Source organism: Alexandromys fortis, unplaced genomic scaffold (assembly GCF_014885135.2).
Source record: "Alexandromys fortis isolate MF-2015 unplaced genomic scaffold, M_Fortis_MF-2015_v1.1 scaffold_410, whole genome shotgun sequence".
Classification (NCBI taxonomy): Eukaryota; Metazoa; Chordata; class Mammalia; order Rodentia; family Cricetidae; genus Alexandromys; species Alexandromys fortis.
The window spans coordinates 154,044-177,974 of record NW_026068310.1 but is presented as its reverse complement, the minus strand read 5'-3'; the positions used below and the strand labels follow the sequence as shown (position 1 = coordinate 177,974).

General features: G+C 37.3%; 1 protein-coding gene across 1 annotated transcript in view; it reads right to left on the bottom strand.

The window, feature by feature from the left end:
* Window positions 1–23,931, bottom strand: part of LOC126495075 (leucine zipper protein 2-like) — a 215,772-nt gene that overhangs the window by 145,600 nt on the left and 46,241 nt on the right. The window contains exons 3-5 of the mRNA XM_050132671.1: window positions 17,857–17,970; window positions 12,513–12,583; window positions 7,256–7,337 (exon numbers count right to left, since the gene is read on the bottom strand). Of these exons, the coding sequence (XP_049988628.1) occupies window positions 7,256–7,337; window positions 12,513–12,583; window positions 17,857–17,970 (267 nt within the window). The remainder of the gene's footprint in view (window positions 1–7,255; window positions 7,338–12,512; window positions 12,584–17,856; window positions 17,971–23,931) is intronic.

Below are 23,931 nucleotides of genomic sequence, written 5' to 3'. Positions count from 1 at the left end.
CCATTCTAAATGGGATGTCTGGACAAGCTGTAGAGAGACCATCCTGAATGGGATGTCTCCATCAATTCCCCTCTGTCAGGGCTCAGGGAAACCTGTGGAGGAGGCAGAAGGGGAGAAGAACACTAAGGAAACAAATGACAGCAGGACGGTGCAAAGCCACAGAGACTGTGGTAGCATGTACAGGATTTGCACAGATCTGGGCCAGATGGGGTCCCATGATGAGACAAGAAGTGGACATAAGACCTCATCATTAGCCCAGGAGCTATCTCCAAATGATAACCATTAACAAATGGGAAAATTAGTTTCCTCCAATTGAGTTTCACTGCATATACAAACCACTTTTAAGGCCAGGCCCAATGCCCATCAGTAGATAGCCAACACAAAATGAACTCAGTGGCAATTTGAAGGCTTTTTACCCAAACTGCTTTGATGCTTTGTCAGGGCTCTTTGTTGTATTCTTGGTTTTAACCATAAAGGTCCTTAGTATAGACACACACACACACACACACAAATATAATGATTTTCTTTTTCTGTTTTCTGTTTTTATTTTATTTTTGTTTTGGTTTTGTGTCTTTATGTGATTTCTGCATGTGCTTACCTCTGTGTCGATATGAGTTTCTTGAACTTTATGGTTCTTTTGCTTCTGTTTTGGTTTGAGTATCTGTGCTATTCTGGTTTGTTTGCTTTTATTTATCTAGTTTTATTTTTATTATGTTTCTGGATGCCTCTTTGTATCCTACTGGGAGACAGAAAGAAAGGGTATCTATAGATTTGGGTACGTGGGGAAGTGGGAAGGACATATGACTAGTTGGGAGAGGAGAAGCATAATCAGAATATACTCTATTAAAAATATCTATTTTCCACGAAAACAAAATGAAGCCAAGCTGACAAGCTGAGAACCAGGAATGACATCCCTGTGCTTGCTGAGTGCAGAAACGCTGTGGCCAGGTTCATCGTGATCCTGTTACCGTATCTCGAGGTTCCCTCACCTCTGTGCCGTAATGGATGGACTCCATTGACTGTTCATCATCATCCCCTTTTTTATTTAAAGTGCTTTTTATCAGATATGTTGAAACATCAACAAGAAAAGTTACTAATACACATTCTTAGTGTCAGGACTGGTGGACACATGTACTAACTCTGTTCTTGGAAGGAACCTCCACAAGGCTTCCCATGTTCTCTACTGACTCATATTCCCAGCAAAAGTGCACAAGTATCTTTATGATACAAAGAAATGAGTAGCTGTCTGGAGAAGCCCGGGCCCAGTTTAAGCACTTCATTCTCCTTTATTGGTCGATGATTATAAATTTATTTCAATATCATACCGTTTTGACATGATATCACTGAACAATAGTCTATAATGCTTTCATTTTGGTGTGGGTTTTTTTATTGCTGCTTTTTTTCTTTTACTGAAGATAGGTTTTCATACAATATTCTCTGATTATGGTTTCTTCTCTGGTAAGATTTGTTGAAGGAGGCAGAGGCAGGAGGATCACAAGTTGTTTTGTTTTTTAATCTAGATAAGCTTGTCTAGGGAATTTTCTTTTTCTATATCATTTGTGTGGGTTTTTTTTTTTTTTTTTGGTAGATCTTCGAAGGTTTTCATAGGCATTTTTGAAGGAGATTTTATTGGATCTGTGGTTCTCATGGGGCAGTGGGAAAGTTTTCACATCCATGAATATGGGAGACATTGTGTGTGTGTGTGTGTGTGTGTGTGTGTGTGTGTCATATGTGGTGTGTGTTTGGTGTGTATGTGTTTTGTGTGTGTTGTGTGTAAGTAGTGTGTGCATGGTGTGTGTTATGTGTGTGCAGTGTGCTTATGGTGTGTGTGGTGTGTGTGTGGGGTGTGTATGGTATGTGTGTAGGATGTGTATATACCGTGGGTTTTGCATGGTGTATCTGTAGGGTGTGTGCAGTGTGTTTGTGCTGTGTATATGGTGTGTGTGGTGTATGTGAATGGTGTGTGTGTGCAATGTTTATGATATGTATGTAGTGTGTGTGTATGGTGTGTGCTTTTATTTTGTGTGTGGTGTATGTGAGTGGTGTGTGTGTGTGTGGTATGTGTGTTCTGTTTGTATGTGTTGAGTGTGCATTTTGTGTGTGAGTTTGTGTGATGTACATGTGTGGTGTGTTCATATGTGGTATGTGCCTCTTTAATTATCAAAGTAATGCTATTATAATTTTTATGATAGGTATACTTCCTCTATTCTGTTGAACGCAATCCTATTTATCTGTAGCCATTGTAAAGCACATTGAATTGATATTTATATTAGCTGTTCACTTTCAGGACATGAGAACAATATTCACATTTACATGAGCTTTGTGCCCTTAAGCACTGAGGAATTTAATCATGATTTAAAAGATCTTTCTGGTAAATATTTTTGGGTTTTGATATATTTGATCATAGCATCTGCAGAAGTGATGATCTGAATTTCACTTTCCCAATTTGGATGTCTAAAAGTCGTGACAAATTAGCATTCTTTTCTTGCTCTAAGTGTCATAAAGCTTTCAAACTTTCAATATTTACTATAATATTAGCTTTTTGAGTCTGTAAGAAATCTGCACATTAAGATATAAATCTTTGTTTCCTTATTCATTCGGTTTTTCATGAAGTGATTGCATTTTATCAAGTGCCTTTTGTGCATCTGTTGATCATGTATTCTTCATCTTCATATTATTGATATGGTATGCTTCCATTATTAATGCAAATATCTGAACCATCCTTGAATTCTTTGTTACAAATTCACTTTTCCTTCATAAATTATCTTTTTTTATAATTTGTTGATTTAACAAGTTTGATATTGTTTTTTTTTTTGGTGTAACTGCAGCATTGTTTGTGAAGATCATTGCTTGCCATTTGCTCTTGGTGCCATATGTGGCCTAGTCAGACACAGTCATAAATATTCCATTGTCATTATTTATTTACTTTTAAGATACTTAAAAAATTGGTATTAGTACTTTATCAACAAACTAATTTAAAGGAATCTCTTATCACTAAGCATTTATTTGCACACTATTATTTTTATTTTTATTTCTCATTAATATAAATGATACCGAGAAATTAGGGAATGACGTATCCATTGCAAATGAATTATGGTGTTATAATGAACTAGAATAACTTTTAATAAACCACTAGTAGTTTTTAATATATAGAATCACTTTTGTACCAATTCATGTTTTATTTTTGTATTATACATCATATGTTTTCACCTGTTTAGAAACTTTATTGGAGATTTCTCAGATATTTGTAATAGTTTACACTATCAATGGTATTTTAACAATATTTGGTCACTTGCTCTGTTTTGCTCTTACATATAGATTGATGGGTTTGAAGCTGTGTGTGTGAAGTTCTATGCTTAGGGCAAAGCAGAGTGTGATAATTTCAGGTTTTCCTGGAGTTTGCAAAGCTATTGCTAGTAACACCTTTGTCTGTAAAGATTTTTCTTTCGAAAACATTAGGATCTTGGCAGTTGTTTTCCTTGAATGGTATATTGTGTTCATTTTCCTAATTTGTTCATGATGAACAGTAAAAGTTTCAATTTTCAAATTTAGCATCTTTATATACATTTTCTAATACTTCTAACTTTATTGCTCCCATTTTAAGATTTTGTGTTAATATAGTTAAACTATTTCAATTCAATGTGGTTTCTAATACATCAGGATTTTGGTTAGTTTGCTTGCTCTTCTTCTTGTATTTAGTAATCTTCTAGTTCTGCAGTTATGTGTGTGGGACTAACACAACTCACGTAGATATTTGATCACCCCCCTGTCCTGGGATGCTCCAAGTTGTCGGTTTCCATGAAAGTTCAGTCGCATAAAGAGTTCCCACTATGGAAATACAGTGTCTGCACCGAAAGTTACTCAATTATACTTGCTGTTATCCTCACCATCTTCCTTTCATCTCTTTCTCATCTCTTTGCAGGGAAGATCAAAGAAAACGAAAAGAGTCCTTCCCTTTCCGCACCTGGACTCACCTCAGGAGAGGCTTTCTTTGAAGCTGGTCACTTGGAATCTTTGCTTTATTCTATGAGCTGCTCTCTTTGTAATGCACACATTTTATGGTTTTTGCTGTCACATTGGGTGATGTGATGAGTTTTTTAACTTCAGTTCAGGAATGAAGCCTATCGTATGGTACTTCTTCACATCATCCCATTGCCTTAGAACTAGAAATATTAAAAAAAATGATGACAGCTTAGGTTGAAAATTACTTTTCTTCATTATAATCTTCCAACACAAATAATGCCTAAAGGACATATGTTTTATGTTGTAATACAATTCTTTGTTTCCCAGCACACGATTATTCTGAAGCACCATCATGTGTCCACATACACTTAGTGTATGTTTACGTACTTCTAAATATTGGCACACATGTGACTTTAAACGTATTTCAATTATAGTAAATAACAATGATAGCGCATCTGTAGGTCAGAAAATACAAAGCATTACCAAAATTGAGTTGTCTTGCAATTACTAAATACAATGAAGTTTCAGGTGTTTAGTCAGAGATCATTGTCAGATCAGTGATACAGCTCACACCTGTGATAGGAACCTTTGTGATTCTGAATGTCAGATCAATCTCACACAGCTCATTGTCAACCTGTGGGAAGAGCTGCTGGAGACCCATGATAGTGTCCTGATTGTGTATCTAAATGGTTTTGATTAGTAATGACTTAGCATAGAAACATTAGAACATCCCTAATGATTCAGAGCAGACTACATTATATGAGTCTGCCCTTGTCAGTCATTAATCCTATGTCATCCTTGAGAATGTTTCCTGTATCATTAGCAGGTAGTAGTGGCAATGATAGCCTACAGTTTTGAAGTTAGTTACATTCATCATCCCTTCTGCTTAGTACCTTGTGTGCACAGAATCATAATCACCAATGAAGAGCTTTGTAAGTAGTCAGTAGGAGAACCTGAGGGAAATGAAATGACCATATATGAATTTGTAATAAAAATGGTGGGCAGAGAAGGAAGGACAGGATATCACTTTCAAGTCTACTATAGCCTATAAGCCAGACATAATTACACCTTCAATTATAAATATATTACAATATTTCTGTATAATAATGATAATATAATTTCTATATAATATTTTAATAGTATAGTATTTTTATTTTAATCGTAATAATAGCCCTTATTATTTTAATGTGTTACACTGTCTTAATTGGATGAATAAACAAACGGGCAGAAATTGATCAAGTCCACAGAATCCTGTTCCACTAGGAATTATCCTCAGAATGGAATGCTAAGCCAGTCTGCACAAGCAGGGTTGGGCTTAATAGAAATATGAGGAAAGTGGGAATAGGATTGTCACAGCTCTGAGCGAAATCCACAAGAAAGGTACAGAGAGCATGCTGGGTGGGGCACAGGGGCCATACTCTGTACCCAGGGCATTTCCACAGCTGGATATTCTATCTTGGACCTCTGCCCTTTCAAGAGTGACAGTGTTCTCCCTGGAACTCTGTCTGCATATAGTGTGGGAATTGCTGTGGTGTGTGCCTTGCTTGCTCTGCCCACTAGCAATGTAAAGCGAGCCAGGAGTTTACCTCCTGTGAGCTACAGCTTCTTAGGAATCAGTCAATAAAATATGACTTTATGACAAATATGAAAATAGTGAATACAGCACATCTGTTCTCAAAACCACCACTTTTTATCATATTAAATTCCCCAAGATAAATTCAAATGAAGTCTAATTGGGCAAAGCACAAATGAGGTCACAGACAGAGCCATCCAACATTCTAAGTCCATATTGAGGGAAACGTCGACTAGGAAGCACTAAAACCTGTCCATTCTTTTACAAAACGTTTGGTGCCCAGGTAGTCAAGCACTAGAACATTTTACATAAACTCAGTGACTGTTTTCATTTGTCCTCAGCATTGTTATCTGGAAGAGATAATGAGAACTTGCCAGGAAACATTCCTAAGACTGCAAAGCAGGTCGTCATTAGGAGAAAGACTGCCCTTAGGACTCAGCAGTCCTGGGTGACAAACTGAACTGAGGTTCAGAATCAAAACTCCACACTCCACCCGACGTTTACAGAAGCTTTGCAAATAAAAGGCTCACCACAGTTTCTAGAGAGCCTGGGCTTCCAGTAACCGAACAAGATGGATACCTTCATGAATCTTGTTTCTAAAATTGATGTTATATTTTATTGGCACTCCAGAAGGAGTCTGTTCCAAGAACCATGTGCTGGACCAGCTTCTTTCTCCTTAGCCTGATAATGTGCTTGAAATACCCTTCTCTCTCTTTCTGCCTCCTTCCCTGGAGCCACAATAGGTCATGTACTCTCAGGACCATACTTTCAAATAACAATCAATCAGCTGAAGAATAACACACTGTAGAGACACTTCAAACCACTTCAGACCTGCCCTAGTGACTTAGACCCACAATGTGGGGTAGCTCCTATGTCCCAAGTTACTGCGTTGTTCACACTGCCCATCCTGAGCCTCTTTAGCTGTCTCACCATTGCACTGTCTCCTAAATCATAATGGGATCTGCTGTCCAGTTCTCTCTGCTGGCCAGCACTAGCATTCCCCTTGTGGGCCCTGGGTATATCATTCCATCCATCTTCTCAGTAATACATTTGACCTCTAGCAAACAGAGTTTGGTATTATATAAATTTTAAAAGGATATCCGGGCACTAGATATTATATAGAAGTCTTATCTTTGCAAGAGGTGCAAAAGTGAGTCTGAGAAATAAATTTTAGACTGATATCCCATCATTGCTTCAGGAGCCAATTTTCCTGTCTCTGGTGAATATCACTGATAAGAGCCACAGTGTGAGTGTCAAAAGGACATCATCTTGCAAAGATCTGGGAAGCAGTTGGATCCTATGAATAATCTGTAGGGCGTTTGAACAAGCAGATAGTATGGCCCTGCCCCTGAGTGATTCCCATGCCATGGTTGTCTGGGACAGCTTAAGGATCTACATAGGTTACCTGGCTTTCAGTTCAGCTTCCATCCCATCCAGGAACCACTAAAGTGATCTAGTTCTCTGCCTGGTCAGCCTCTTTCTTCATCCCTTATAGAGAATCAGTAGGAGTCAGAAGATCACCAAATTAAACACAATGTTCACCCTTTTCTTATAGTAAATTGTGGCAAAATATTATGCTGATCAAAATGACTGAAGCTTCTATTGTGGAGACTTCATTATTTTCTTTTTATAGTGTATTTTTCTTTTGTGATTGGAGCAAAGGAAGACATAATTTCTCAACCCCAAAGCTATTACACAAAGAGACACAAACACACTCACTGTAGCCTGATGTTTCTCTGCTTTCTCAGATGTCTCTTTAATCTGATTCTGTAGGGCCTCCTGGAGAGACTTCATTTCTTCCCTAGGTTAGTAGAAAAAAGAACAAAGAAGAGATACATGATTCCACTATTTCCCATGAACCTTACAAAAAAAAGTTTGTCTATCAATCTACATTTAAGGAACAGCTAACTATAATTATGAAAATCCACAGCAATACAAAAGGCTACATCTAAATACTCTGATACAACGGGCTTTCTTTCCTTGCACACACGTAAAGCAGGTGATATTTAAAGGAAATTGCCTTGTTATTATGCTTTATAAGAATCCCACAGTGTGAATCAATGTGAACAATGAATGTGTTCAATCAGCTCAATATACCAACTCAAGTTGGAAAGCTAATTTCACTGATGACATGTAGGGCGTGAACATGTTAAGTCAAAAGTCATAATAGATTTCTGAAAGAAATTATTGTAACCTTCTGATCCTCATTAATTTCTTAATTTTGCAGTATTGTGGCCTAGCTATCACCTGATAATTTTTCATGAAAACACAAGGAAAATAGATTTAATTCTAATTATTGCTTAATGGGCACGGGAAAGAAAATATATGACCTTAAATGAATGGCAATTGGGCCCCAAGATCATTAGTATGCACAGACTATGTTTTTTGATTGGGGTGGTTGGAGAAAGATAAATATCACATTGTTTCTTACAGATACAATGGAAGTCAAGAGAATTTCTCAGTGTAAGGGTTAGGGGAATGAGCAATAACAATCATGCAGTGACTAGGTGTGTGTGTGTGTGTGCATATACATGCATGTGTGTGCATGTTTGTGAATGCCATGATGAAAGCCATTATTTTATGTGCTTACTCATTTCTTTTAAAGATTTAAAATTTGTGCATATTGGATTTAGGTTATTAATTTGCTTTGACTTGATTTTGTCACTCAAACTATCACCTCAAAAATATTAGATTATAAAAGTTAGTGTGTGTATGTGTGTATGTACAAGCACATGTGTGTGTAATACAGTACACATATATGATATGTGACTATGCCTAGAGAAGTTGCTTAAGAGCAACAACAACCAAGCAAAGTGTTGTTCTATTTCATGAGAATCAAAACTGGTTTAAATTTGGCCATCAGTTTCTGGAAAACTAGCTCTGGTAATTTGGGCAAATGTTAAAATTCCCTCCTTGTAAATTTCCTCATTTAAAACTGGACACAATAATAAAAACACTTTGTAGGCTTGTGGCAAGGTTTAAGTGACACAATAAACAAAATTTTTAGCAGGGAGTCTAGAAAAGAAAAGTACTTATTCTACAATCATTAAAAAGAAAACAACTTCATAGAGACTGTGAGTATACTCTTTGATCAGAATACCCCACAGCACAGGCTCTTTCCTCTAGCAGGAATACTCTGTGCCTTCTAGATCTCAACTTTAGGTACTGCGGTCACCCAAATTTAATTTTCTGGGAGACAGAAAAAGGGAGATAGGAGAGAGCGAATAAATTTTGGAATCATTGTGGTCCAGGCCAAATCCGTAATCCATGGTTTAAAGCTAAATTTCAGCTTTCACAGGTATATTCATATATGGATATTTTTATCTGGAATACCAGATTTTTAACTGAAGAACTTTTGTGACATAATAACTAAATATTGCAATGACATTCAAATACTAAATTCAGTATAATATAAAATATGATCATATGCAATAGATACACCTATCACCTCAAAATATGATATCTGTGAGTGATGGAAAACTGAGACCCACAGGGACAGTGGCAGGTGTTCGCAGCATATGTGCTCACACATGTAGACAGGCATTACACTGCTTTTATTGAGAAGGGAAAAAATGAAGGAAGGGTGCTAGGGAGGAAGGAAAAACAGTCTTTTGCAAGTACAAGTTAAAATATGAATTATACAGTCAACAAAAAAGTCAAGATCATTTTATAGTAGCTACTACTTCTCATTCTAGATTTTGTGTTTAGACTACTTATTGCTAGTTTTGGACAAGGAATAATAATCTAATAAAATTATATTACAAAAGACAGGGGAATAAAAAATCCCATATGCTATATAGCCAAATAGGAAAAGAGAAAGAACAAGCAGTAATATGTTAGTGAAAATTGGACAAAGGGCCTGGAGGGAGTCAGTAGTTAAAAGCATTTGTTCTTCTTGTAGGAGGACCCAGATTCAATTCTGAGCACCATAACCAAGTTCAGGGGACCAGCGCCCTGTTCTGACTTCTATGGGAACCAGGCAGGCATGTGGTACACATACATATGATCAGAAAAACACTCTGCAATAAAATAAAATACACAAATATAAATATAAGTGAGTCCAATATTTTTAGATGGTGGAAGCAGAGAAATGTACATCTCTATGTCAAACAGGGCTACTGTGTGATGGGTAGCTTGGCCTTACATCTACCGACCAGCTCTCAGCACACTTCATTCTATCTTCCTTTCTAATATACATTTTTAACCAGCCCACTGTTCTCCAGCTTCTGAAGCCTGACTCCCATACTCCCAGTTTCTATGCTATGCTAGATGATTTCAGGCTTCTTTGCTTCAACATCACACCCCACCTCAGGAAGATTTGACTAGTTAGGCCTGGCTGCCTTAGAGCCTCTTTGGTGCTGAAGTAACTCTCTAGTTCTAAGACTGGGTAGCTCCAGCATCAGGAGGAGATTGCTCACACGCATGATTATCTTAGCATAGGTTCTCATATTGTGCAAGCACTGGGCAGCTTTTGCATCTCTATTTTAATCTCCATTTTCCTCTCAGGAAGGCATGAATTTCAGATGGTGATGAGCTGCTGTGTCAATCAGTAATTTACAGAGTAAAGGCTTGTCTCTCTCCCAAGATTCCTTCTGGCTCCCAGAAAGCATGTCAGTGGTCAATAGTCACATAGCGTTCTGAGTCTTCCCCCAAGTCACCAGAGAGAACAAAGTATGCTTTCTCATTTACTCTTAAGACACTTGAGGACACTCCCAGGGTCGTTTCTCTGCTTACAGCTCTTTAGTACTGACATTATGTAGTCTAATGTCTCTCTACCAACCCGAGGGGCTTCTGTCAATATTATCCAGGTAGTTATATATTATGAACATGTTCTATTTAATAGTCGAAATAAGGCACCGTGAGTTATCTATCATCTATTAATGTGATTATCAAGCACTTATCAACTATTTAGAATCTGTTATTTCCATATCTCATCACACACATATTTCTCTCTTGTTAGCAGTGAACTGTCCAGTTATCTCTTCATGTAGCTGTGTGTGGATCTCTCACACCCTCTAGATTTACTTAAAAATTTGTCCCCAGATACACACAAATACTCTGTAAGTTAGTTATTTGTTGATGAGGGGAATTCTACGGCAGACAGTTTTAGTTTGAAAAAGTTACCTATAGCCATGGCTAAAATTTACTGAAATTTTTATGCTGATTTTAATGGTACACATAAAATGAGTTATTTATATTCAACAAGTTTTCTAATTTTGTATAAAACTCTAATATTTCAGGGCCAACATATCTGCTTTCTTTCACCTTTTTGTTGGAACAGATATTCAGTCCTCTGAGAACTTGTGTATGAAGGTGGGGTGTAGATGATTACTTAAACATATTTTACAGACTTAATGCCAATCTCCTAATTGGCCTAAAGGCTTTCTGTGTCGTTATAAACATACACAGGGATCTGAGAATGTATAGTGAAAACAAAGGCATGGATTGTCTTCATCTTTGTCACAGCTCAGGCCCCACACCTGTGCTTTCCTGTGAGGGAGACTGAACTTTCTGAAGCCATATGATTCTAAGAAAAATGTATCTTCCTTCCACAGTCCTTCCTCTCCTCTTGAAACCATAATTTTCCAATGGCTTGCATCTCATTTTCCTCCTAAACAGACTCAGCATAACAATTCTCCTGAAATGAACTGTTCCATTCTCTGCAGAGCTACCCACTGTGAGGTATCAATGCTGGACACTAAAGTCCATCCCCTCTGGGACCCTTTCAAAGGTTTTGCCTATGCTGGACACTGAAGTCCATCCCCTCTGGGACATCCCTTCAAAGGTTTTGCGTCAGGCCCAGTTCCTCCACCCTCTTTAATCCCTGACAATTGACTTGAGTTATCCAGATACTATTTTTGTGTTTTTTTTTCTATTATGTTTTTTATTAATTTCCTTTGATTGAGATAAAATCCTTTGTTAAAGAAGTATTTTTCACAAATCTTTGTTTTGGCTGATTCCTTTTGTTCATATGTTTTCTTAAAAAATACCTTGTTAAATTGTTACTATGTTGGTCAATAGATATCCCAACCTTTTCTTTTTAAATAAGATCTTTTTTTAAATCAATTTCTATCCACTTCAACACTTCAAGTGCCCCAGTAGAATGGGGAGACTATGTACCTCCCATTTCTAAGAGGTCAACATCTTTAGATTCCTTCAAACAAGCCCTTTTTATAATCATTAAGATAACTAGCTTTACTTTGCAAATGAGGAACCCAAAACACACAGAAATAAAAAAGCAGCAAAACAAAACAAACAAACAAAAAGAAAAGAAAACAAAAGGTTTAAATATTAACCAGACCGTAGATGGCTAAGTGTCTGTCGTGCCTGTGGCCCACTGCTGTTGCTAAAATAAATCAAAAGAAAGGCAATAAACAAAGAACTATCAAATTAGTTTAACATTACATCTCTGTAAACAATGGAGAGTAATGCATGACATGGATATTTTAACCACAGTGTGACCTCATGTGAAAGCACGTCAATAACAGGTTTCAGGGTCAGTATGTAAGGTCAGCAGTGGAGACCCAGGCTGATGACAGGACACATGATTAAGAAACACATCATTCTGTTACTTGAGATGTGTAATATTTTTTAACATCATTTTGTCTGTTGACCAAACAGACCACATGAAATGATGTGGACCTTGAATTTGACCATTTTAAAAAATATTCAAACCCAAAGGATATGGGTCTTAGCTATTCACTTAATTGCTTTGAGCATAACTAACCTTTACCAAGTTACTACTTGAAATGCAGACTCTCACATCTCATCCACAGCTCTTCACACAGCTCTTCACACAAAGTCCTGGATAAATTTCATAAACACCCAAGTGTCCACAAGAAGATAAGTTCACACATTACAGTTTTGATAAACTCCCTGGCTAAGCTTTAATAGTATTGCAAAAATAGGAGCGAGGAGGAAGTCTTAAACTAAAAGAAAAGGAAGATTAGAAAGGAATATAGAACTCCAGTCTTACCTCTGCTTCTGGCCTAACTCCAGAAGCTTCTGAACATCCGTTTTGGAAGATTGCTCATCATTTTTCAAAGACTGAAAGAGAAATGCGGGAAAGGAGTCTTAGATAAAACCCTCTCATTCACTTTATTGTCTATATTTACTGCCAGGTTTTAAGGCACTTGGTTTATTGAACAAAGATATAAAAATTAGTCCTCCCAGCTACTGATGGTGCCAAGGACACACACAGGGTGTCAGGATGCATAGTTGGACATATTAAACTCTAATACAAGAATGGCTTTGAGCGGAAGCTCACTATTCAGATGTTGGAGATAAACAACCTGCAAATACCTCATTTTCTTTCAAGTAAATCTTAAATATTTTTATTTTCAAGTGTGTGTGTGTGTGTGTGCATTGTGTACATGTTATATATGTGTTTTCAAACACGTCATCAGGCAGATATGCAGGTCAGAGGACAGCTTTGCAGAGTTAATCCCTCTATTTCAGATTTACGTGTGTCCCAAGCATAAAACTCCAGCCACTGGGCTTGCCTGGACAGCACTTTCACTCCCTGAGTTATCTCATGTGCTTCTCAGTCTCTTTTTGTTATATATAATTTTACTATGTTAAACATAAAGCCTTTTTTGTTTAAACAGAAAAGGGAAAATGGTGTAGGAGGTCCTTCTGTTTGTGCGTTGCTTTCATTGGCCAATTAATAAAGAAACTTCTTGGCCTAATAGGGCAGAACTTAGGTAGGCTAGAGAAGACAGAACTAAATTCTGGGATGAAGAAAGCAGGGTGAGAGAGCCTCCATGGAGACGCCAGGTCAGACATGCTAAATCTTTCCCGGTAAGCTGTGACCTCATGGTGATATACAGATTATTAGAGATGGGTTAAATCAAGAAGTGAGAATTAGCCAATAAGAGGCTAGAGATAATGGGCCAGGGATTTAAATGAATACAGTTTCTGTGTGATTATTTCAGGTGTAAGCTAGCTGGGTGGCCAGGACAAAAAACAGGCCCTCTCTCCTTTCAACAAGTCTCTTCACAAATAAATTAAAAAAATACCTTCTCCCATTCCTTTAAAGTGTGTCCACAGAAGGTATTTTGAATTAGCTCTTGTGTAGTTCCAGCAAATGGAAGGGCTCATAGAAAGCTTGCCTGCACAGTTGAGGAAATAACCTGATGGGAATTGAAAGCTTCTTCGTTCATGTCTGTGTCATTTCTAAGTAATGTGTTAGGATACAAAAAGACAGAGGGCCACGTAACTTTATCCCTTGTCACTATACACAGGTATTAAGAAAATAACATACGCCTCTCTAGTCATTACTTATATACTTGCAAATTCAGAGCCATCAGTTAGAACAGAGAAGCCCCCCCCCAGTTCTTCTTCTACATGGATATGTCATATAAAATGTTTCTTAATAACATCCTTATTAATACTCAGTAAACTGCTTGATAGAGTAACATTTATACTTGATATTAAAAGTTTAGAGAGCAATAACAGTTTCTACAGAGTAGCTGTGAAGGTAGAGGAATGACGGCAGTTTAGAGGTGAGTGTATTGTTCCTTAATGTTTATTTAACAGATACCTAGCCTGAGTTATGACTTGTAAAGCATGGTGCTGCCTGAACAGTTTCAATCTGGTATTCAACAGAGAATAATAAATAAAGAAATATTTAGCTTTACTGTACCTAGTGGTTGACAAGGGTTAACTGAGACTCCTTGTAGGAAGAATTCAGTAAGTAGTGCTCTGTGTGTTTAGGAAAAATAGCTTCCCCTAACAGACAAAGAGGAATGTAAATGGGTTTGGTTCCAAGCACCCACATGGAGGCTCACAACTATCTGTAACTCCAGGTTCAAGGGATCTAGCACCCTCCTGGAATCCATGTGTACTGCATGTCTGTAACTCAGGGTCCAAGGGATCTAACATTCTCCTGGAATCCACACTGCATGTCTGTAACTCCAGATTCAAGGGAATCTAGCACCCTCCTGGAATCCACACTGCACGTCTCTAACTCTGGGTTTAAGGGATCTAGCACTCTCCTGGCCTCCATGTGAACTGTATGTCTGTAACTCCAGGTACAAGGGATCTAGTACCCTCATAGCCTGCATGTGAACTGCATGTCTGTAACTCCAGGTTAAAGGGGTCTAGCACCCTTCTGGCTTGCACGTGAACTGCATGTCTGTAACTACAGGTACAAAGGATCTAACACCCTCCTGGCCTGCACGTGTACTACATGTCTGTAACTCTGGGTACAAGGGATCTAGCATCCTCCTGGAATCCACGTGAACTGCATGCACATGGTACACAGGTACGTGCAGGCAAAGCATTCGTTCACATGAAATGAAAACAGATGAAGAAATAAGAAACTTTTAAGAAATAAAGAAGAAACTAAAAAAAGGAGAGAAATATTTTTAAATAAAAAACATTTTAAGTAAAATAGTAAACTAAATAGATAAGGAAGACCTATTTTGAGAAACTCTGTCCTCTGGGCAGGACATGCCAATTATTTTGAAATTAGAGTGACTGATTACTTCCAACTGATTTACCTCATACTGGGCTTAATAATATCACCTTATTAAAGACAGGATAAGTTTTTCAATGCAACTCAGCAGCAGACAGAATGATTGCCTAGATTGTGGAGATCTCTAGGACACAGTCTGGTACTACATAAAGAAGTAGGCATAGCAGGAGGCATGTGTAGTCCTGATAGTAAGGAAGAGAAGGCATGAAGACCAGATGTGCATGTTCATCATTGACTACAAAGTAAGCTCAAGGCAAGGTTAATATTGGAGCCTGTCTTGAAGCAAAGAAATGAAACACAGCATCCCAGCAGAGGTTGCCAGAGGTCAGTGAGATGGGGTAGCTGCTTGGGGCCCAAGCCTCATGTCCCCCATCTCCCGTAGCAAACTCCATGTAAACTCATCAGTTCACCAGGCTGAACATAGGTGGGATAGTTCCTGTGGGGTGTCACTAGTTCCCTATCTGGAATGAATGGCCATTTTGTTCATATTTTGTCAGGAAAAGTCCCATAACACATAGTTATATATGTATTTACTTTATGTTTGAAATCTGATCTCACTTTTTTTTATGTGAATGACTTACCCACATACAGTGAGCTACTTAAGTCTCTACTTTTCACTTTATAATGAATGTAATGCTATGGTAATTTTGTGGAAAATTTGCTAAGAGGATTTATTAAGATTAAACAACAACAACAACAAAAAACCCATTTCATGTATTATGTGCCACAAGACAAAAAGTCATTCTCAAACTTGTAACAAAATTTCAGGGACAATTTTACCCTTTAAAAATCACAGCTCCATGATCATTTTTCTTAAGCAACATTCTGGTGTATAAGGAGACACCTTGACTAAGGAAACAAGAGTGTCCTGGGAACACAGTAATCACTGATCTCTCCAGGGCACTTCGCCATCTGCTGATGATATGCTCCTGTGCCAGGTCTTCCATCCCCATGAGGACAGGCAGATGTCGTGAATATTCCTCCCAGGCTTGTTTACCAGCTAACGTTCTCAGTAATCTCTGCCTAGGCTTTCCCTGATAAAACCAGATCAATGTGTAGCCTCATGAATCTTCCTCTTCACTCTTCATAGTCTGATGCCCAGATGTGCAGAACTATGCTTCATGCACCTCCTAATCCTTCTACATGCATCCCACTCCTGTAGAGTGGGAGTTCGCTTTACTCTCTCAATGCATGGCACAACTTTCATAAGAGCTCAAACAGTAAATCTCAATGCTGGTCCCACTCATTGCTTACCTATATGCTTTTTCTAAACATTGTATTTGCAGCTATAAAGGAAGATTAGTAACTACAATAAGGTTTTCATGTCGAAATTAGCTAAGAGCTATGGAAAGATAACCAAGCATGTGAGCTGGACTAAAACCAATGCTCTAGTGGTTGACTGCACCACCACCATAGAAGCTGAACACTGAACGGTAAAAGGCAGTGGTGTTTGTGGCAAGGGGGAGAACGCAAGTCAAATAATCCCAAGCTTACTCCAAAATGGTGTATTTTAAGGCCTTTCTTTATTAAGGGGGAAAACTCACGGAACAGGAACGGGGTCCAACCTCAAGGTAGGGAGTGCAAGAAGGTGAGGGGGGGAGAGCTGGGTGGGATATAGGAGCTTTTGGGGAACCCAAAGGTCATGCTCCAACCTGGTGCAGTCTCCCAAAGACCATCACACCATCATCTTCCCCATAGTATCGTCATGGCAACATTGTATAATGCAGACCTTGAGGCCCAAGACAATATACAGACAGCCTCAGTTCTGCAGTATGTGAAAAGTCTCTGGAGCAAACTAGCTTACATTTAAACTCTGGATTCTTTACTGACTTTCATAACTACTGTCTTTAGAATATATTGCTTATACGCCATAAAAAAATCACAATCAAAGTACCATTTCCTCTACTTATTCAAAAGAATTAAGCCGTGCAGTGCCCCTAAAGAATTTGGTACACAGTAGGTACTCAGTGAATGCAATGTGCAAATTCAGACATCAAAAAAGTGTCACTCTTTGTCTCATAATATTGTGTCCCATAAAACTTTTTACCTTACAGTCCTTTGTGTATATGTTATGGCTTCTGCTTTCATGTTTCCTATGGGGATGAACATGGGTGTATCTGTGTCTTTGTGTTTGTTGTGCTTTTCTTTGGCTCTTTTCCTTCTGTTTGTTTTTGTCCTATTCTGATTGTTTTATACTATTATATTATTATGCCTTAGATGCTGTTTATTTTCTCACAAGAGGCAGAAAAGAGGTAGGTCCTAATGGGAGGGAAGGTGGGAGAACCTGGAGGAGTCAGGGGAGGAAAAATCATAATTAGAACATAATGTATTGAAAAAAGTTTCTATTTTAACTAAGATAAAAAAGTACTTTCATAGGAAAAATAAAGTACTACTAGATGTTTTAGAAAGATTTGTTTATCTGAAATATATCTTTCTTTTATTTTCTCTTGTTTTAAACATGATAGTCTCCTTTGTAAAACATTTATCCATTTCTATAAAGAAGTTGCTTAAAGGATCTTTAGAACTATCCTAGGGGAAAAAATCTAAATTTATCTTCTAAATATCCTTCCTACATTCTTTGACTCTCAGTCTAATTTCTCTTCTCACTTTGTAATGTCAAGAACACAGGGATCAAATTGATTTTGGAAGCTGGGAGAAACTGATAGCTTTACCAAGTACACAGTTTACTCCTTTTGCTGTTTGGAAACTGCAGGTCTCTAGACCATTTCAAAACTAAAACAATAATAAATATTAACAGGAGTGGTAAAGCCCAGAGATGTAGAGAAAATTGTTTAAAAATGTATATCAGTCCAGTGGGTGACAAAATCAGTTTCCAGCTCACCTGAAGGTTGACTTTGATTCCATCCGGTTCTCGGGATGTCTTTGTCAGCTCCCGCAGGACTGTGCTGCGCTCCTTAAACACCTCCTTGAGCTGCTTCTCTAGCTCCTCGTAGTCCTGTCTAACACAGAAGAAAGGCGTGAGAGCCCCTCACACACTCTGCCTGGTGAAATATTTCACTTGCAGAAAGAACTAGGCAGACAGAGGGTCTCCAGCATGGGACAGTTTCTATGTACTAATGTAATCTATCCGCTATAGTTTAGAAAGTAGAAGATTTCTATAATAGCACTATATTTTTCTAAGCATTTCTGTATCTGTTGCAAGAGACGGGGTTAGGAGAAATGTCCCAAAGCCTTAGGTAGGTTTTTATACTGCAGAATACACTGGAGGGTAGAGCCAAAGAGAAAGAAGGGAACTTGTTTCCACCCTTGGTCCACAGAAAAGAAAACCCAGTGGGAAATGTATTCCATTTTACACACGTCCAAGAACCACTATTGGTCTTAAAGGCAGGCGGGGAAAAGAACAACCACTTTGAAAGACTGTCAATGAGCACAGAAATTCCAGCGAACTTGGACAGAAAGATGAAGTAAATATGAATTAGCTAGACTAAGGGAGAAAGCACTTGTATTGCCAGTGTCAACAAAGTTATTTTAAGTGAATAAATGTCAGCCGTGAAGCTCCGATGAGAGTGGGAGATCTGGTAGCTGGCAAGAAAACGTGGGACGAGGGGAAGAGACGTAGCAGGCTTCTAAGTGACGTTTAGGACTTGGGACCCTGTTTGGAGAATAATAGTGAACTGAAAGTGTTCTAGTCGGGCAAAGACAAGGCCAGATTAGGAGTTTGGAATGCTTGGCGTGAAGGTGTGGAGAATGGGCACGGAAGCCGACATACAATGGTTCAGACCAGAGAGTGCCTGACTACATGAGAAACAAATAAACAGGAAAACACAGAGACTGATTTTCTTCCATCAAGGGAAATAAAATGAATACAAAATCTGCTCTTGTAATTTTTTTTTATTTATTAAAGATTTCTGTCTTTTCCCCACTGCCGCCTCCCCTTTCCCTCCCCCTCCCCCAAATAAGTCCCCCTCCCTCATCAGCCCAAAGAGCAATCAGGGTTCTCTGCCCTGTGGGAAGTCCAAGGTCCACCCTCCTCCATCCAGGTCTAGTAAGGTGAGCATCCAAACTGCCTAGGCTCCCACAAAGCCAATACGTGCAGTAGGATCAAAAACCCATTGCCATTGTTCTTGAGGTTCTTGTAAATTATTTGTGTGCTCTTTGGATAGAGACAGCGGTTAGTGACATTGCCATGTTTAAGGTTTCAGGAACTTTTAATTAGCCCTGCACCAAGGAAATGCTAGAGAGCCGCGCCTGCGCACTGAAAGGTGGTTGAATTCCGTTGTGATCTTGTAGAAAAGGGCATCAGACTCTCTACATGTTAGCTCATTTATAAAACGTGAGATACTGGCTTCGCCCACATTTTTGTGTTCAATTGTAACTTTATAGAGTTTTGACCTCCAACGTAAACAATGAGGTTTTCTAAACGTGTCTTTACTCCTGAGAAACTTAGTGAATTTCATGGGTGTTCTGCAGACATATAGAACAATCATTTGCACTGTGGAGTTTAGCAGTGGTTAAGACATTTATTTCATTTAGAGTAGGCTTCAGTGACTACTTTAAGTTTTGTTTTTGTGGTTTCTTTGCCAAGTGTAGGTGTTTGCCACCCTTTAGCTTCTTGCATGAAGGGAATTGGAATGGTATGTAACCGCGAAGCAGGTTATTCTACAATGGCCCTGAAGCAGATGACCCAATCCAACAAAGATTAATCAATAGTCATCCAGTTTTAGACTGTCATGGGAGTCAAATAACAAATAATAATAGTAATAGTAATAATAATAATAATGGTTCATCTTTGTCTCACCTAAAAGTACAGTGTGATTTCATGCCTTTGGTTTCTCTTGTACAATAAACATGTCCCTAGAATATCATATACATTATAAATCAAACTGATGAAAAAAAAAACACATTGGCCATGTTTTGCATGAGAGATCATATAACTCATTTTGTACTCACAAGAACTCCAGGAGGTAAGTGCTCCTGGTCACTCTATTTTCCAATAGACCTATCTAAGTCAATAAGATAATAAATCACTTTCAAGGGCAAGATGCTATTATAGAAGTGGTCTATCAGTCAGTTCCATGCTCCCTGTCTCAGCCATGGCTCTAAAAATACATTGACATCAGAACAAGAATGCTGACCTGGCTATGAGTGTAGAGCTAAATGTCCAGTGTGCTTTCCATAAAATTTATCGTCTATTGTTTCTTCCTTCTTTATTACATTAACAATATTCACTATTGCTTTTGCCCATCATTGATGATGTTTCATTAAATTAAATATAACTATTACTTCTTTTTTGCTATTTTTCATATAGTTTGCAATCAGTTTTAATTACATTATCATATTTAGTGCTCCTAACCTTCATGATAAAATACACTTCAGGACTTCAAACAATCTATTGCTTAGTTAATGCAACAGTAATCATGAACAAGATTACAATACTTAGAGAAATAGAGCGAGGGACTTAAGCAATTAATCAGCATCTTCTATTTTCAAACATCATAACTCTAGAGGGTGGAAATACACAGAGGTGATCACAGAATGTTGTTCTATTTGAAGGAAGTGTTTCTATATCTTCCAACAACTTTTTTTTAGAGACATAAATAATCAAAAAGGCTCACCCTTCACCCCTGCTCTACCATTGGCCGTATGTCTCTCGGAGGTCCTTCCTGCTGCCAGGTGCTATGACACATTCTGTTCTGTGCACAGTTCAGTCAATCTTATCACTGCATGTTTAGCATGTTCCCACTCTTCTTTTTCTTACAGAGTAATAAAATCAGTGAATGTGGCCATACACATATTTCCTTCACTATTTCTGTGACATAAACTAGTAAGTTTATTTTAATATGTGCTAGACAGCTTGAATTCTATAAAATATATTCATTTATATTTGATATTTTTCTACACATTCAGGTAAGGAAATTACTGTTTCACCCTTGGAAAAACTATGTGCAAATGGCACAGGAATAAAATCTGTATTAGTTACTTTACTGTTTCTGTGATATTGACCATGACCAAAAGCAATTTGGGGAATAAAGAGCTTCTTTCTCTTACAGCTTGTAGTCTATCATTTAGGAAAGTCAGCAGAAACTCAAGGCAGAGACCAGGAAGCAAAAACTAATACAGAAGTCACATAAGAGTGTTGATTACTGCGTTTCCTCCATGACTTGCTCAGTCTGCTTTTTGGTGATACCTAGGACTTAATGCTAGGGATTGCACTGCCTACTGTGAACTAGACCCTCCTACACCAATCACTAGTTGAGAAAAGGCCCCAAAGGCCTTTCAGATCAGCCTTATAGAGGCATTTTCTCAGCCATTGGTGCTCTCTTCTGCATAGCTCTAGCTTGTGCTGGGTTGACAGAAGCTAGTCAGCACAGATTTACAGCTACTTTCTAAAACACTTCTCAGGTATTCTGTGAGATAATGGCTCCATGTTTATAATTTTTTTTTGCTTCCATTTGTCTGGGTCAGTTCTACAGTTCTACCTACTTTTTAGTAGGGTTAGATCTTGTTAGAGATGGTCACAACAAAGTACACGGATGGGTAATGATGAAAATATGGTTTGAGTCACAATTTTGGAGTCTTGAGCTAAAAATTCAAGCTGGTTCAGGTTTGGCTTCTTTGGAGACTGTGACAGAATATTCTCGCAGTGTCTTCTCCCAATTTCTTGCACATCATTTTTTTTCTGTGATTTTGTGTTCAATTTATTTCCTTTTATAAGAATCTAATCCTATTCATACCCCATCATAACAAACATAGTTTAACTTGACTGTTTTTTATAAAGATTCTGTCTGCAAATGAATTTACTTCTAATATGTCAAATCAATGTATAAATATACAGAGAGAATCCAATCATAACAGCTTTCTAATCTATTATTTGATATAGATTTTGATACTTGCTCTATGTAGAAAATATCTGTTTATCTATCTACCTACCTATGTATCTATTCATTATCTCTTATGTATCATAAAAGAATTGTCTCTTTATCATTTATTGATATTTTATCTCATATCTGTCTATTTATGTATCTACTACTTGTCTATCACAATCATCACCTATCAGCTATCAACCACTTATCAGTCTGTGAACAGTAAAAGAAAAAGATGTATTTTTGTATTATATCCTGATTCATTTGTAAAAAGCTCTATTTCAAAGAAATATAGTGATTTAATAATTAAAAGTCTGTTTAATCCTCATTCTTCCTAAGTTTGCTTCCTCCAACTGTTCTTGTCTTACTAACAAGTTTTTGCATTTTCAATCTTCTCAATGAATTTTAGAATTACGTTAGTTTTCTGTAGATTTTAATTGAAACTGTACTCACTCAGTTATATTACAGACATAGATAACATCTGGGCATCTAGCCACCTAACAGTACACATAGTCTCATATATTATTCCAGCTGGACTTTACACTTGAGCACCAGAATGAAATTATTATATGTAATTACTACTCATTTTGTTGAACTTATTGTTGTTGTGAATATTTTTCCATTTAATTGCCAATTGAATACTCCTATTTTTGAAACCATGAATTATGTAAATTGATCTTTTTATTCCAGACACTGTATCATCCATTCATAGCCATCTTGATTTTCAATTGCTTTGCATGGGAAACTTTGTTTCTTTGAGCCATGTGATTTTATCCACTCCCATAACTGGTTTCACTATGTATTCAGTGACTCCTCCCTTTGACGAAATTCCAAAGTGACGTTGAAAAGAGAAAACGAGAAAAAAAACTTCTTCATCCATTACAAAAAATGTATCATGTAGGATTCATTCTTGACTACAGAGATTTGTAAATATGGATATTCTTGTGTTACTGGATACACACAGAAAAATAAACAAACAGACACAATCCCATGTAAACAATTCATGAGCCATTAAATGCTGCATATATCTTAGATTTAAGGAATTGAAAATATGGGAGAAACATCAATTTACACTCACCTATTCATCAAAATAATTTTCCCCAAAGAATCATGAGCAGGTTGTTTATATCCATTCTTTACAATATTTTGGCAATCTTTGCTTCAAATTCTACTATTTGTGTGTATATAAATAGTACTTTTGACTGGTATGAATAATAGATATTTCATCTGACTTGTTACGATGTGAATAAAATCATACCAGAAAACATTTAAATGTCTATAAATGGAATAAGTGTTCCACAGAACATTTGCATAGTCATACATTTGTTTGATAACTGTGGCCAACAAACTGCACAGGTCAGTTAACTATAGAACAGGTAGAGAATTTTTGTCACTTCCTATTTTTATCTCTACTGGTATTCTCAAGATTATTGTTTAAATTCAGTAAGTTAGGTGGCTTTGAATAGCATCTCATTTTAGCTGTAGTGTGCATGACAATGTGGTTCATAATTTGAACATGTTTTAGAAATGGCACTTACATATTTTCCCCTCCAAGATGCTCCCACAACCTTTAGCTTTTTTCAATACTAGTACGTTTTTCATTGCAGATTTTTAATTGATGCTTACTTACTCTTTGTAAATAGCCCATGTATTACTAAATACTTACAGCATTTAATACATTTTCTCAAATACATTTTATTGGGATAAAGTCATGGTTCCTTACCACTGATATGGCTCTTTGCCACGTAGATTCAGCTGGGAGATATTGAGAATATGCTAGTGTGGTTAGGAAGATTATCTTTAAAACAGCCATTCTATATGAATGAGATGTTTATACATGATTCTGTTCTTAGTGAAAATTTATTAAAACACTTATTTGAAAGGTATTTTAAATTTACTACATAAGAAACAATAACATTTTAAATAATGATAATTTCTCTTTATTACCTTAATTTATTGCTATACTCAATGCTCTATTTATTCTTCAGTAAATAATAGAATTTATTGTATATCACCTTTCTGTTTCCAGATTGCAGTGAAGAGCTTCATTACTTTGCACAGATGTTTGTGATAAACCTTTTTTCTCTTATTTT